The sequence below is a fragment of the Zalophus californianus genome, chromosome 4 (genome assembly GCF_009762305.2).
Source record: "Zalophus californianus isolate mZalCal1 chromosome 4, mZalCal1.pri.v2, whole genome shotgun sequence".
Classification (NCBI taxonomy): domain Eukaryota; kingdom Metazoa; phylum Chordata; class Mammalia; order Carnivora; family Otariidae; genus Zalophus; species Zalophus californianus.
In genome coordinates this window covers 129,045,995-129,060,630 of record NC_045598.1, presented here as the reverse complement: position 1 = coordinate 129,060,630, position 14,636 = coordinate 129,045,995, and the positions used below count along the sequence as shown (strand labels likewise).

Below are 14,636 nucleotides of genomic sequence, written 5' to 3'. Positions count from 1 at the left end.
CTGAGTTAGTATGCAACAGGAAGGAAAGCACGAAGCACCTTCTTTTTCATGGCTGTGCAATGACGAATGTCAGGCAGTAACACCGCCTCCCTCACTGAGGGAGACTGCACCACTGACTTTTCCTTGGGAAACTCTCCCAAAAGCTCGTCTGTAATGAAACTCATCGTTCCACACTTAGAGCTGTTGAGATGAATGAATGGGACGATGTCCTGCCTCGCTGTTGGAAGAGCTCAGTTTTGTTTTAAGCTGCAACTGCTCATGTCTCTGAGGTTCAGGCCTTCGGTGCCTAAAACGCTACTCGTGCCGATTCTCAGTTATTAGAACAAGTATTTCATAGGAATGAGAAGAAGCTTAAGGCCGAAGACTCGTAACAAGATTCACAAGGCAGGGCTTAGGAGGGTAAGAAGGAGAAGAGAGAGCCTTGAACTTGAACTGGTGGGAAAACATCTGGATTTGGCCACAGATCAGCTTGATCAAGTCACCTACTCTCTTTTGGTCTGAATGTCTCATCTGTAAAACGGAGCTAAGAATTGTTCTCCAACTAGATCACAGGGTTGTTGAGGAGCAAATGGCCTGATGCTCGCTGTTAGAGCACTTCACACAAGGAGTGTTGTCAGGGGCACTGGGGTTTCACTGTGCGCTCACCTCAACCCACCGTGTTAATTTCCTCCTGTCTTTTTCATCCCCGTGTCCATAAGTTACATCTGAATTCCAAAAGTGGGGATAAGAGTAAACAGGTTGCCATAGACTGAATACTCGTGTCCCCCGCCCCCTCCCCCGACAAATGCATATGTTGAAACCTAAGGACCAGGACGATGGTATTAGGAAGTGGGGCCTTTGGGAGGCGAGTAGCTCATGAAGGTGGGGCCCTCATGAATGGGCTTAATGCCCTTATATAAGAGACCCCACTAGGCTTCCTTGCCCCTTCTGCCATGTGAGGATACATAATAAGACAGCCATATGTAAGCTAGAAAGCGGGCTCGCACCAGACACCGAATCTGCTGTCTCCTTGATCGTGGACTTCCCAGCCTACAGAACTGTGGGAAATAAATGGCTGGTGTTTATAAGCCACTAAACCTTCCATTTTGTGATAGTCTGTTCACGACTAAGACAGAGGTCAGCGATCATTTCTATGCTTTGAGACTTAAAATGTTAATGCTGGTTTATAGTTAAAAATATCAATTCTCCCCACATACACTGTCCCCCTACCTCCCCTTGTGCAAGAAGCCTGACTTCATTATCACTTAAAATTGTCCTTGGAGGTGGAAGCCTGATGAGGTTGCTATGAAGTGACTGTCACTGGGTCCAGGAGCTGGTGTGGGGGCACTGCTGACTGGCCTGGCTTGAGGACAGAGAAGGTCCAGGCCACAGCTGAGTCCCAGGTCTGCCAAGAAAAGCTGTCCCAGCGCCAGAGCTCCAGGTGGGGACTAGGGATGTCTGCATTGTTCCTGCAGGGGTGGGGATGTTTTAACAGCAATCAGCTATAGACAAGGCTACTGCTCGGTCAGCCAGCAGTGACTGGGAGGGGAGAAATGGCACTCTTCAGGAGTCCCGCAAGATCCACCACGTTTGCAATTTCAGTGGAATTAAAAAAAAAAAAAAAAATTCCAGGCTCTAGGGACAGTTCTTTGGTTGGAGTATGGGATAGGTTACTGGGACCGGATGGGACCATGGCCAGGAATTTAAATCATTCTACACACTCCAACTCATTTATTCTCACATCATCTATGTGAAAAAGGTCAGCAGAGAGAAGATGTCCAACTTCTCTGAATGACTTTTCCAAAATTACACAGAGAGCTTGAATTACTTCATTTACATGTCAAACTTTACAATAAAACTTTATCTTTCTTGATTCAAGCATCTTAGTGTTTAATTTATTCAATGTTTTGTACTATGAAACATTAAAGTTTTCATCAAGCCTGTTTATCACGGTCTGGAAAACTCACAAACCCAGAACTTCAATAATAAATATTGCCATCGTCATCCCTTATGGAAACTCCAGGCATGTGGGGCTCAAATACACCTGGCTTCCTAGACAGGCACACCTCATTGTGGACTGCAATGGTTCATGCTTTGATGAACAATAATGACAAGCAAGCACAACTCTTATTAATTGTGCAGTGTTGTTTCTAGATGTCATCATTTTATGATGAGCTATGGTTAACGCTTTAAATATATAAATGGTCTGTACTAAATACCTCCAGATTCCATTGCTATTTTCTCACACCAACAGTTATTTTTATAGTAAAGTATGAAACCTTAAACAGTGATATTTTCAATATTAAAAAAGGCTATATTGATCGGTTGAATATTTTGATTCTGAAAGCATAAGAAAAAAGTAACATGATAAAAGAGTATACCTTTTTCTACCAAAACCATGGGATGAGTGGAAAAAACCCCAGATATTTCGGTGAAAACCAAAGGGAAGAAACAAGATTGGGGAAGAAATGACTAAGAAGCAGATAATAAATCTGTCTGGAGTGTCTCCAGGTCACTAAGCCTCATTACTCACCCACCTCCTCCCGCCAAAGAGCAAAAGGCCATTAAAAGAGGAGACTAATTTCTTAGAGAAATGGACTGAAAATGTCTACAGGGTCGGATAGAGAGGTAGGCAAGTGAGGGTAGCCAGGTATAAGAAAAACCAGGGAGCTTTCACCTTTTCTGCTTTTCACATTTGGTAGAGATGTGGGTGTAGAGAGCTTTCTCCGACTATGAGAAAAACAGCAGTATGGACATGATGGTAAATGGCTCCATGACCTAAATGTTGGGGAGCAATGGAGAGTGGTGGGGGCCATGATGACCTGAGGACATGCTCCACCTAGTGGGGCAACTCTGACTCCTCTTCAAACATCTACCTGATTGCTGTCTCATGGGAACGCAAGCTCTCATGCCTCTGGATTTTCCAGAAAGGTCAGAATCTGGATTTTTTTTTTTTTTTAACATGAAATCATCTGATTTTTAAAATGTTACCTTAATTAAAAAAAATACACTGGTCAAGCAAACCACATCTGTGGACTAGCTGAGGACTATAGATCCCAATTGTGACCCCTGATTTAAAAAAACAAAGTATTTCCCTGTATTTATGGTTTCTTAATTCCACATATGATCTGAAAGAAGCAATGGGCCAGCGTTACTGAGATGTTAGCATCAGCCCAGTTTCCTAAGAATTTAACAAATGCCACATTGAGTCAGATCAGCTCCTCAGTTTGTTCCTCAGAGTGGCACCAAGGGACTCTTTTGGAACGATTTAGAGCTTAATTTCTTTGACTCTAGTTTCAGAAAGTTCGGGGAGTTCCACAGGCATTCTTTATTTCGTTCTTTTTGATTTATAAAATGCCTTAAGTACAGGAAAATACTAGAATAATGTGTCTCCTAGCTTTAATATTTTTATTATATATATATATTTTTTTCTTTAAAAGGTTTATTTTTTTTACTGAATCTTTCTCTTTTTTTCTTTTTTTTACTTTTTACTTTTTAAAAATTTATTTAAATTCAATTAATTAACATATAATGTATTATTAGTTTCAGAGGTAGAGGTCAGTGATTCATCAGTCTTATATAACAACACTTAGTGCTCATTACATCCCATGCCCTCCTTAATGTCCATCCCCCAGTTACTCCATTCCACCCCCCCAGCAGCCCTCAGTTTGTTTCCTATGATTGAGTCTCTTAATCTTATATGAGAGTCCTATGGTTTGTCTCCCTCTCTGATTTCATTTTATTTTTTCTTCTCTTCCCCTATGATCCTCTGTTTTGTTTCTTAAATTCCACATATGAGTGAGATCATATGATAATTGTCTTTCTCTGATTGACTTATTTCTTTTAGCATAAGACCCTCTGGTTCCATCCACGTCATTGCAAATGGTAAGATTTCATTTTTTTTTTTGATGGCTGAGTAGTATTCCATTGTATATATATATATATATATATATCACATACTAGGTCACAAATCAGGTCTCAACCGGTACCAAAAGACTGGGATCATCCCTTGCATATTTTCAGACCACAGTGCTTTGAAACTTGAACTGAATCACAAGAGGAAATTTGGACATAACTCAAATACATAGAGGCTAAAGAGCATCCTACTAAAGAATGAATGGGTCAACCAGAAAACTAAAGAAGAATTTAAAAAATTCATGGAAACAAGTGAAAATGAAAACACAACTGTTCAAAACCTTTGGGAGGCAGCAAAGGCAGTCCTAGCTTTAATATTTTTAAATGTTAAACTCTTAAATTTAAGCTTTTAAAAAATTTAATATTTGATGATAATTGCTTCAGATGTCGTTTTCAAACTTTAAGGCAAAATGTGGAAATATCATTGATATTCTTGGTTACTGCTCCTCCAGAGGAAACCATCATCCCAAACTTCATGCTGATCATGTCCATGTGTGTTTTTCTAGCTTAAAAGAAAGTGTAAATCTTCCACCTATTAATATAGTCTAAAAACCTGAACTACTTACAGGACAGACACGACCTAAGCTACTTCTTAAGTTGTGCAAAAAGTAAATCCAGACATAAGGGGACCAGTGGTTAAATTATTTCATCTTTCCACAGATTAACTTTTCTCCTGGGATAATGACCTTTGTCCTATCCACCCAACTTGGGTGGGATGAAAACAGGGTAATAATGAGAACGAGTGTTCTTTGGAAAAAGATAACATGCAAGGTTCTAGCACTTCTATTAATGAATTCCTTATGTGTCTCACTCCCTTCACAAAGTACTAGTTTATTTTATTTGTCCTCAGACAAAGTTGAGGGAGTGGCCCCATTCCTACTGAGTAAGAGCTTTCTTTCCTAGCTTGATTTCATAAACTTCCATTACAACCCTTCTCAGCCTTTGTCTTCCCAGACAAAGAAGTAGAATAGTTTTCTTCTTTCCCCCAAAGAAAAGCATTCTATTACAATTTTTGTCATTGTTCTTCTAAGCCTTTTCTAAGTCTGTTATATCTTTCTGGTGGTAAGGTAGCCAAAACTGCCTGCAGTATGACAGGTGCAAATAGTTTTGCGATTCTATTCTATTCAAGCATTTGGCAAGCATAATAACATGCAAGTAAAAAAACAAAACAAAACAAAGCAAAACTCAACCATATCAAAACCACAATGAGCTCCGAGCTCATACCCATTAGGATGGGTATTATAAAAACAAAAACAAAAACAAAACACCAGGAAAATAACACGTGTTGGCAAAAGATGTGGAGAAATTGGAGCCCTTGTGCACTGTTGGGGGCAATGTAAAATGGTGCAGTTGTTATGGAAAACAAGATGGAAGAGCCTCAAAAAATTAAAAATAGAGTTATCAAATGATCCAGCAAATCCATTTCTGGGTATTTATTCCAAAGCATCGAAAGCAGGGTCTTAAGGAAGTATTTAAATACCTATGGTCATAGTAGCATTATTTACATAGATTTACAATAATCAAAAAGTGGAAGCAACCCAAACTTCTATTAACAGATGAATGGATAAACAAAATGTGGTATATACATGCAATGATTATTATTCAGCCTTCAAAAGGAAGGAAATTCTGATACATGCTACAGCATGTATCTGATACATGAATGAGCCCTGAGGACGGGTATTAGGCTAAGTGAAACAAGTCAGTCACAAAAAGGTAAATACTTTGTCTTTGCCATAATTGGTATAATTCCACTTATATGATGTCCCTACAACAGTCAAATTCATAGAGGCAGTAGAATGATGGTTACCAGGGACTGGGGTTATGGAGAGTTATTGTTTAATGAATACAGAGTTTTAATTTGTAAGATGAAGTGTTCTGGAAAACGGCTGCAAAACAATGTGAATGTACTTAATACTATTGACCTGCACACTTAAAAATGGTTTAAAGATGGTTAAAATAAAGAAACAAAAAAACCCAACTAAAGTCTAGAGCAGTTCGGCTCAAGAAGGATTCTGAGAACATTACAGAAGGCTAGGTAAAAGTCTCCATCAGACAGTGTCCACTACCAAGAGCACAATTGTTAGGGCAGAGGAAGGAGGTCTTTTCTAAAGTCTTTACCCCACGGTTCACTGTGGTTCATCACTGTGTTCTGCCATCTTATGCTTCTGTTCTCTCTCTTTCAGAACCTAGAACATTACTATGCACTTACGGTTTGCTTTTAGGAAGGCCTCAGTAAATATTTGTTGAAGGACTGATGGAAAGCATCATGGTTAAATGTTAGCTGTGGAGACCTAGTCCAAACACGGGTCCTAGTTTCACCATTGACTAGCTCATCACCATCTACGTGACTTCTCTAAGGCTCATTTTACTTATGTAGAAATTAAAGAGAGTAAGAGCATCTACTTCATAGAGCTATTGGGAAGGTTAAATGAATAAATGCTTAGCATCGTGTCTGGCTAGAAAATCAAGGAAGGAGGTAGAGACAAATACATAGGAAACAACTGGGTTGATTGAACCTGGTCTATGAGCTGTATCCATTACATCCATGTGCTTCCACTTAGTGATTGCTCAGGAAATATTTACTGGATAAAGGAAGTAATTATAGGGTGAAACTAAAAGATGAAATTTTGAATTCTGTTAAAAAATTTGTCAAATGACTCCTTAATTTATTTTAAAGACAAGGGCTATATATTGAAGAGGTAGATTACCACAGATACCTGTATTCACTTCTGAGAATTTTGCTAGCTTTTTCAGGCCCCCATAGGTCCGCTTCGAATTTATTTAGCACCTACTATAGTCCCCACATGGTCCCAGTATCAGGAATGCAACATAAACAAAACACTACCTTGCTCTCAGGCCAGTGGAAGAGACAAGTATGGAAGTACATGATGGATTAAGGGCCATGCTGGAGGCATGTCCAAGGTGGTACAAAGGAAAGTTCTATCTACTCTGCTGGAGGGGAGAATGGTTTTGGTGAAGAAAGACACCCCCCACCCAATCCGAGGACAAGGCATTTGAGCTGGGCCAAGAAGAATAGGTAGGGCTTCTCCAGGTGGAGAAAGGGGGAGGCGAAAGACAGAGGAGACAAAATGTACAAAGGCATGAAATATAGGTGAGGGAGATGAAACCACCAGACACCTTCAGGGAAGCGTGAGTCATTTCTATGATGGGGGAAAAGGGAATAACCTCAAGAAATAGGCAGGGGCCAGATGGCCCAGAGCTCATTTGCCTATGGAAGAGAGTTGCTTAATCCTCTTGCCAAGGGGAAGAGTGTTTTAACCATAGAGTGTTTTAAGCAGAACAGACCTGATCAGATACTTGCATGATAACTCCAGTCATGGAGTGAAGAATAGGCAAGAGGCGCTGAGACTATGGGGGACCGGTGGGTCAGTTGACTAATCAGTTAGGGAAAAACTAGAGGCAAGAGAATGGTCTGGAGATCCTGGCTGTAATGAAAGGGATGGATATGAGAGATGTTAAGGAAGGTGAATTCAAATGTGTTCACCTCATTTTACTTGCTCTATAGGTAAGTGCAAACTAAAGTAGGAGCTGCGTGCATACTAAAGTCGTACCTCCAAGACTTCATCCGGGCATGTTGCCTGAAAATCAATACTCTTCTTTAAAAAGTAAAGGGAGAGACAGCAGACTCTGCAAATCAACTTCAACAATTATTACACGCTGTTGGTTTTTAGTGCATGTGCTTCCAGCTAAACCCAAGGGGTTAACTTTGTTGGGATTCCATGACTTGCTTTCAAACTGGAAATTAAAGTCCCGTTCCATGGAGACCAGGTTCCAGCATGGAGGGTTCCTCTATAAGGAAGCCCAGCTTGCTCTGCCAGCACTAAGTCTAAAAGATACCAGGTTGAGTGCAATGGGTAAGCCCAGCTGAGCAATTCCTGAGAGCCAGGAATTTGATTCTAGGAATGAAAATGCGTGCTGGCGACAATTTGTAAGGACGAGCTTTTCTATCTGCCCTAAGGTCCCGGGGAAGATCATACCTAGGCTTAACAGCCAAGACCATAAGAGCTGGGCCATTAAAGAAAGTGAGAAGATAAGAAACGGAATCAGATGGTACAGCAGCTCTGCTAGAACCACCAGAATTTGGCAGGCTTTCCAAGTGTTCTGGAATGAACCCACGTTAGCTAATTCTTCAAAAAAGCATCATGTCCAAAGTGGTAGTAATGAATTATCACCAGAAGATACATAGAATACTGTAACTTTCAATCACCTAACATTATCACAAGCTGTGAATATTTCATTCACTTTAATGATAATAACTGTTAAAAGAGAGTAATAGTATCTGTATTCATATACACTGCATAGAATTACAGCTATAAGCTCATACTCTTGGAAACAATTTTCCCCAAATATTTAAAACATTTCTTGATCAAGAGCGTCCAAGGTGCACAATCGAATCCTTGACTTCTATAGTATTCGTGCTTGCTCTTTTTCCTCTCTCCTGCTGTTATTCTAGGACCTCCCCCAGACTGTTTCAAACACCTAAGACCAGAAAAGTAATGTTGAAACGAAAACCGAATGCCTTGTAATCAATACAAGTTCATTTTATAAACTCAGGTTGCTGGTTAAGATCCTCCACTTAAGGACCAACCCCCCAAATGTTCACTCAGTGTTACTGATCGTGTGGAGGGTCAGCAAATCATTTGAGCAAAAGAGACTAACAAGTGAAAAACCCAGTGTCTCACCCAGCTCCACATCTTGATCATCGGTAAGCACAAGAATAATGTTGGGTCGGATGTTTTTTCGCTCCTGCTGTATCCGTCCTCTGAACCTCTGGGATCTGACAGTCGAACAGAGGCTCCCCAGCAGCTCTGTGCCCAGGACAGCCAGAACCAGAGCACAGCAAGAATACTTCATTGTGTTTGGTCCAATGTCGCGAGACTGACAGAATGTCTCAGCCTCCTGGTTTCTGCAGGTCTGGGCAGTCGGAGAAAAAGAGAGAGGGGGAGAGATGAAAATGACATCCAAACCCCAAACACAGTTGTAGAAAAAGGGCTACAACAAAGTGAGATCTGGCACATGAACTGTTAGAGAGAGGGCTGCCCGTGAGTCAGACGTGGCCAAGCCCTCCCAGGCGCTGGGGAGGTTTTTAAGCACTTGATTATTTTGCAAATTCACTTTTGCCCTTTCTTCTCATTCCAACTTTTCCTATTTCAAAATTCATTGCCAAAATAGAATTTCCAACACAGAGCTCAAATGTAAAAGCCTGACAAGAGCTAATACCTTGAATTAGGTATCCTGGTTGAAGAATCAATTTCTGTACTCAGAGGTATTCAGAACATCGGCAGATGGGGTCCTAGAGGGGGAGAAGAAATACAAAGGAAACGTCAGTCAAGGGTTTTGATACAGATTTTGGTCTGAAGTAGTCTCTCAAAACAGCATCTATATCTGTATCATCTATATCTATATGAATATGTGTGTGTATCACACAAAATCCGTACTCCAAAAGGGAGAAACAGGAGAAAACAATATTCAAAGCTGCTAACAAATGACTCAGAAAATATCTTCATTTCATGATCAGCTCCTTAAAGTGGTGACACAGGTACCATCCTTGTTCACACTCTGCCAGTACTTCCCCAAGAAAACTCATGCCTGACCAGGAGGCACCCGTAGCACCTGCAAAACCACAGTGGGTTTGGAGAGTACTTGCATCTGGGAAGCAGCTGGCGCGAGGGGGCGTGCTGGGGGAGCGTTGACTCACCTGCGTAGATACTGAGTACTTATCAAGCAGAATAAAAATGCAAGGCTGTCATTTGTCATCTGCATTATGTCACTCACTACCCTGGAGAGTTCTTTCTGCTGACAAAGACTTCATAGTAAGCAACTGGGAGGGCAACCTTTCCCAGCCCCTGAAAAGCTCCTAACTGTCCTCCATCAATCACCAGGGGAAGGAGTGCTTCCTCCGGGCGAGGCTTGTCCCTCCATCCCGCCTGTGTCCTCAGCACCCCAGCGCCTAAGGGGACAGAGCGCTCCTTCAACTGTCAGCACCAGCCTCACTCTCGCCGAGACCTGGCGCGGTGCCGCCAGCGAGAGGTTTTGCCGCAGCACATCTAAACCTGCAAAGCGAAATGATTGATTGGCTCTGAAGCTGGAGGGTAGAGCCTCCCTTTCCACATTAAAAATAAATAAATAAATCAGATCTGGAGGGGAGTGCTGCAAAATCTTTGCAAATGTGCCCAAGAGGAGACTTCTGAAAGGGTTGGAAGAATGCCCCTTCTACTTTAGAGCACTAACCTGCTGAAAGCATTTCTCTTGGACTTCTGATCCCAAAGGGCTCATTAAAAAAAAGGAAAAATCTTTCTCTTGGATGTCATGAGGGAATGTCTGTATGGGAATTTAGGCCACCCTAAAATTAGATAGCGGCCCGCTTCGTCAGCCACTCTGTCCCCACACACCTGAGGGTCTGTATTTTGAATTGCAACAATAAACTGGCATCAGATAAATAAGCAGAACGAATCAAGTGGGAGAACTGCAAGTCAGAAGAAAAGGGACTCCATCGCTCATTTCCATGCCTTAAATTCTGGAGGGTGACATGGGGCAGTGGGAGAAGAAAGAAGAAAGACTGTGGACTGTTTACTCCAGCCGCACACATTATTTTGTCTTACACAAACACACACACCCCTATTATTTTAAACTTTATGAGCTGTTTTGTAAACAGTTCTAATGCTTTTCACTCTGCAGCCTGTAATTACTTTGAGAGAGAGAGAGAGAGAGAGGGAGGGAGGGAGGGAGGGAGGGATGGAGAGGAAGGGAGACGCACTCTGTAAGAAATAGATTTTAAACAAAAATCTAATGCCGTAGGAAGGCAGAGCATTAAACCAACCACTTCTGATGGATCCTGTGGTTCTGCGAAGGTCAATATGCAAGGTTTGGGGGGCAGGTTGTTTTTTGGGTTTATTTGGTAATAACCCAGGGTTATTTCGGTGATTGCTGTGCATGTTGAACACTGAAAGCCAGCAATTGTTCTGCGCTGACTGTTTGGTTTCTGTGCATTTGTTTCAAATCGTGAGAAAACTGATACGAGCAAGAAAGACAGGAGAAGGAAAGAAAGAGGTCAAACAATGGCTGTCTCCCGCAGAGCGGCATCAGGCTCAACAGTGACACGCAGACATTTCTCAGAAGCTTGGTGCTTTAAGTAGCAGCAGTTTGCTCACCTCTCAAAGCCTGCAAGGGTGTGTGAAGAGGGAGGGAACAGGAGTCTCTCTAGTCATGAGCCAGCTTCTCTGCTGACAGTAGCGACCCGGAAAGTTCAAACTCCTGGTGTCGTGCAAACAGTAGCCCTGGCAGTTTAAATAATCAGCCCCACACGAAACTGAAAAAAGTCTTCAGAGTTAAGATGCTGATAACATTCCCTGGAACCCAATCAACATTACTGGTTATTCTTTTCTTTATCTTATTTACTTCGTCTCTTCCTTTAGGAAAAAGAAAATTAGCCCTAATGGTACCTTGAGTAAACTACATTGAATTACATTGAAAAGCATTTCCTAATGAAGAAAAGGGAGAGCCAAGTAGATGCATTTTTCTTTTTTCCTCTAATGTGACCTTCCTTAGAGAGTTAAAGGTGCAGAAAAAGCCTACATTTTTTTTTCCTGCCACAGTTTATTATCGATTCAGGGAGTGCATATGTAAACGCGGAGATATGGGATGGTGTAGAAAACCGGACTTTCAGACAGGTCTGACCGGCAGGAGCGCGCTATCTTTACCCCATCTCCCTTCACTAAGACACAAAACACACCACTCCGAAAAACCTGCACCGAGACAATTCCTTATTCAAAAATGACCTTTTAAAACCTGTCATCCTCTCACTGCCTGGTTTCCAGCTCCAGAAGGAAAAGAAGTAAAGAAGAAGAAGAAGAAAAAAAAAAATTGACAGACAAATACAGAACTTGACAAAGGAGACAAGGATGCAATGTTTGAATTGGATACTTTGTGGTGGACGACAAGTGTCCTTAGAGACTAACAATTTGTCTTGAGAAACAGCAGAAAATGGGAGAAATGGTAAAAGGGGTTTTTTTCTCACACACGGAAAGTGAGCTCGAGGAACGGGGTTGTATTCATGAATCAGGACCAGAATACAAGTTGCCTTTTCTTCAAGTCTTAAAATGAAAACACCAATTGTAGCTATGGCCAGTTGATGTGGAAAGTTTTTAGGGCTTTGTTTAGGGCAGTCAAGCCAAACTATAAAAAAGTTTTTAGGGCTTTGTTTAGGTCAGTCAAGCCAAACTATAAATGTGACATTAAAAGTTTCAAGTCACATATAAAAGGAAAAAAACAGACCAGGGAGACTTCAAGCCAACTGGATGGAAACGTCTAGCTCACATTTGCTCAGTGAGCAACACCCCACATGAAATCAAGATGCTTTGTCCACTGCAGTGGTTCTCAAGGTGTAACCCAGGACTCTGGGGAGTCCCTGAGATCCTTTCTGGGGAGAGTCCATGAGGTCAGCACTGCTTTGATAAGAATACGGACACATTCGCTTTTTTCACTTTGTTGATATTTGCACTGGTGGGTAAAATCACTTTTGTTGGAATAAAGGGAGCATCACATACAGTTCAAAACAAAAAAAAGCCAGTTTCATTCAAGATGAAACAGTAAGATGACTAATTGTATTAAATCCTGACCCTTGAACACACATCTTTTCTTTCTAATTTTGTTATATGAGAGAGGAGGTACATGTAGAGCTCTTAGTTGCCCACGGAGGTTGGATGATAGTCGAGAAATAGCACTTGTGTGACTGAGTCGCAAGCTCCACTAGACACTGCTTTTGGCTCATGGGACACTAGTTTTACTTGAACGAATTATTTGGACTTGGGTATTTGGCAGACATTTCTTAAGGGATAAATGAAATGAGATTGTCATTTCAAGGAAAACAGCTGACAATATTTGTTGTATTTGTTGCCAATGATAGAAATCTAGCTTCCAAGCTAAACTCAGAATTTTGGAAAACTTATATCGCCACCACGAACTTGACAGCTTCCCAATATGTAAAACCTTTCAACGACATTGATGTTGATATTAACAAATGTTATTCTTTATACTGAAAAATGAAATGTGTCCACATTTAGCATATTTGCATAATTCAGTGAACCAATATTTCTCAAATGACCAAATAAAATGCTACAGAATCATACATCAGCAAAAAAAATTTCCCAGTGCAAGATGACCATTGGATTTTAACAGAGTATGAAAGCTCATTGATGGGGTTTCAGATTACTTATGACAACTAATCTTTAAGAAGTCACCACTTGTCAAGTTTTGGCATAGTATCAAAGGAAATCTACCAGTGTCTGAAAAAGCCATCAAAATACTTTTCCTTTTCCAACTACTTATCCATATGAGGCTGAATTTGATTACTTTATTTCAACCAAACAATATACTTCAACAGATTAAATGCAGAAATAGAAGAATGCAGCTCTCTTCTATTCAGATAAATATGCGTAAAAATGTAAAACGATGTTGGGGCACCTGGGTGGCTTTAGTTGGTTAAGTATCTACCTTCAGCTCGGGTCATGATCCTGGGGTCCTGGGATGGAGCCCTGCATCGGGCACCTTGCTCAGCTGGGAGCTTGCTTCTCCCTCTGTCCCTCCACCCCCTCCCCCCACTTGCGTGCTCTCTCTCACTCTCTCTCTCTGTCAAATAAATAAATGAAATCTTTTTTTAAAAGATTTTATTATTATTTATTTATTTGATAGAGAGAGACACACCGAGAGAGGAACACAAGCAGAGGGAGTGGGCGAGGGAGAAGCAGGCTTCCTGCCGAGCAGGGAGCATGACGCAGAGCTTGATCCCAGGACCCCGGGATCATGACCTGAGCCAAAGCAGATGCTTAACAACTGAGCCACACAGGAGCCCCTAAAATCTTTTTAAAAAATGTAAAACAATGCCACTTTAGTTACCAATACTTTTTTGGTTTCGAAAATATAGTTATTTTTCACAAAATATATAATTTAACATGTAATAGATTATTGTTATTTTCAAAATAATTTAAAAATATTTAAAAAATCCCTCAGTTGTAATATCCTGTTTTTTTTTTTAAAGATTTTATTTATTTGAGAGAGAGTCCTAGAGGGGAGAAGGGCAGAAAGACAAGCAGATGCCCCACTGAGCAGGGAGTCCCAAGCGGGGCTCAATCCCAGGGCCCCAAGACCAGGACCTGAGCTGAAGTCAAAAGCTTGACCCATTGAGCCACCCAGGCGCCCCCCCCATTGTAATTTCTAATTATCAGTAGCTACAATCTACATAAACAAAAGCTCTTGAGAGTCTTCAAAAATTTTAATAATATAAAAGGATCCTGAGCCCCAGAGGTTTGAGAATTGCTGGCCTAGCGTATACCCGGCACCATAGTTAAGCCCAGATTTTCACCTTTAAGGCTGTAGATCTGGCCCCATTCACAAACTTACTCACTTTTTTGTCCCTTAAAGCCCTGAAACGGTCCTAAGTTCTAAATGCCTAGTATACATAGAGGTTGTTGATGAGTGATGACACCTTGTGTTTTGTTTGTTTGCTTTTTAATCTGAGGATAACACAGAATTTTACAAATGCATGCCCACACATCTAAAGTATGTTAGAGACAGGATCAGAACAACCCATTCAGCACAGAAATAAACCTCTCAGGGATGGGGCAAAAGAATTATTTCTAGTACAAAGCAATGCCACCCTGTAGTTAAGGCAGAGACAAAAAAGGGACACCATAACCAATCAAAACAGCAGGAGAGATTAGGCC

At 41.1% G+C, this 14,636-nt stretch overlaps 1 protein-coding gene across 9 annotated transcripts in view; it reads right to left on the bottom strand.

Annotated features, from left to right (window-relative positions):
• The window catches only part of SULF1 (sulfatase 1), a 174,622-nt gene that overhangs the window by 73,167 nt on the left and 86,819 nt on the right, over positions 1 to 14,636 (bottom strand). For 8 of the 9 annotated variants that reach the window (XM_027602978.2, XM_027602984.2, XM_027602968.2 and 5 more), the window contains 2 exons: positions 9,136 to 9,208; positions 8,598 to 8,829 (listed from right to left, as the gene is read on the bottom strand). In XM_027602978.2, the coding sequence (XP_027458779.1) occupies positions 8,598 to 8,769 (172 nt within the window). In that variant the 5' untranslated portion in view covers positions 8,770 to 8,829; positions 9,136 to 9,208. Of the gene's footprint in view, positions 1 to 8,597; positions 8,830 to 9,135; positions 9,209 to 9,613; positions 9,733 to 14,636 lie in introns of those variants that run through there. The other variant, XM_027603000.2, reaches the window with a different exon arrangement.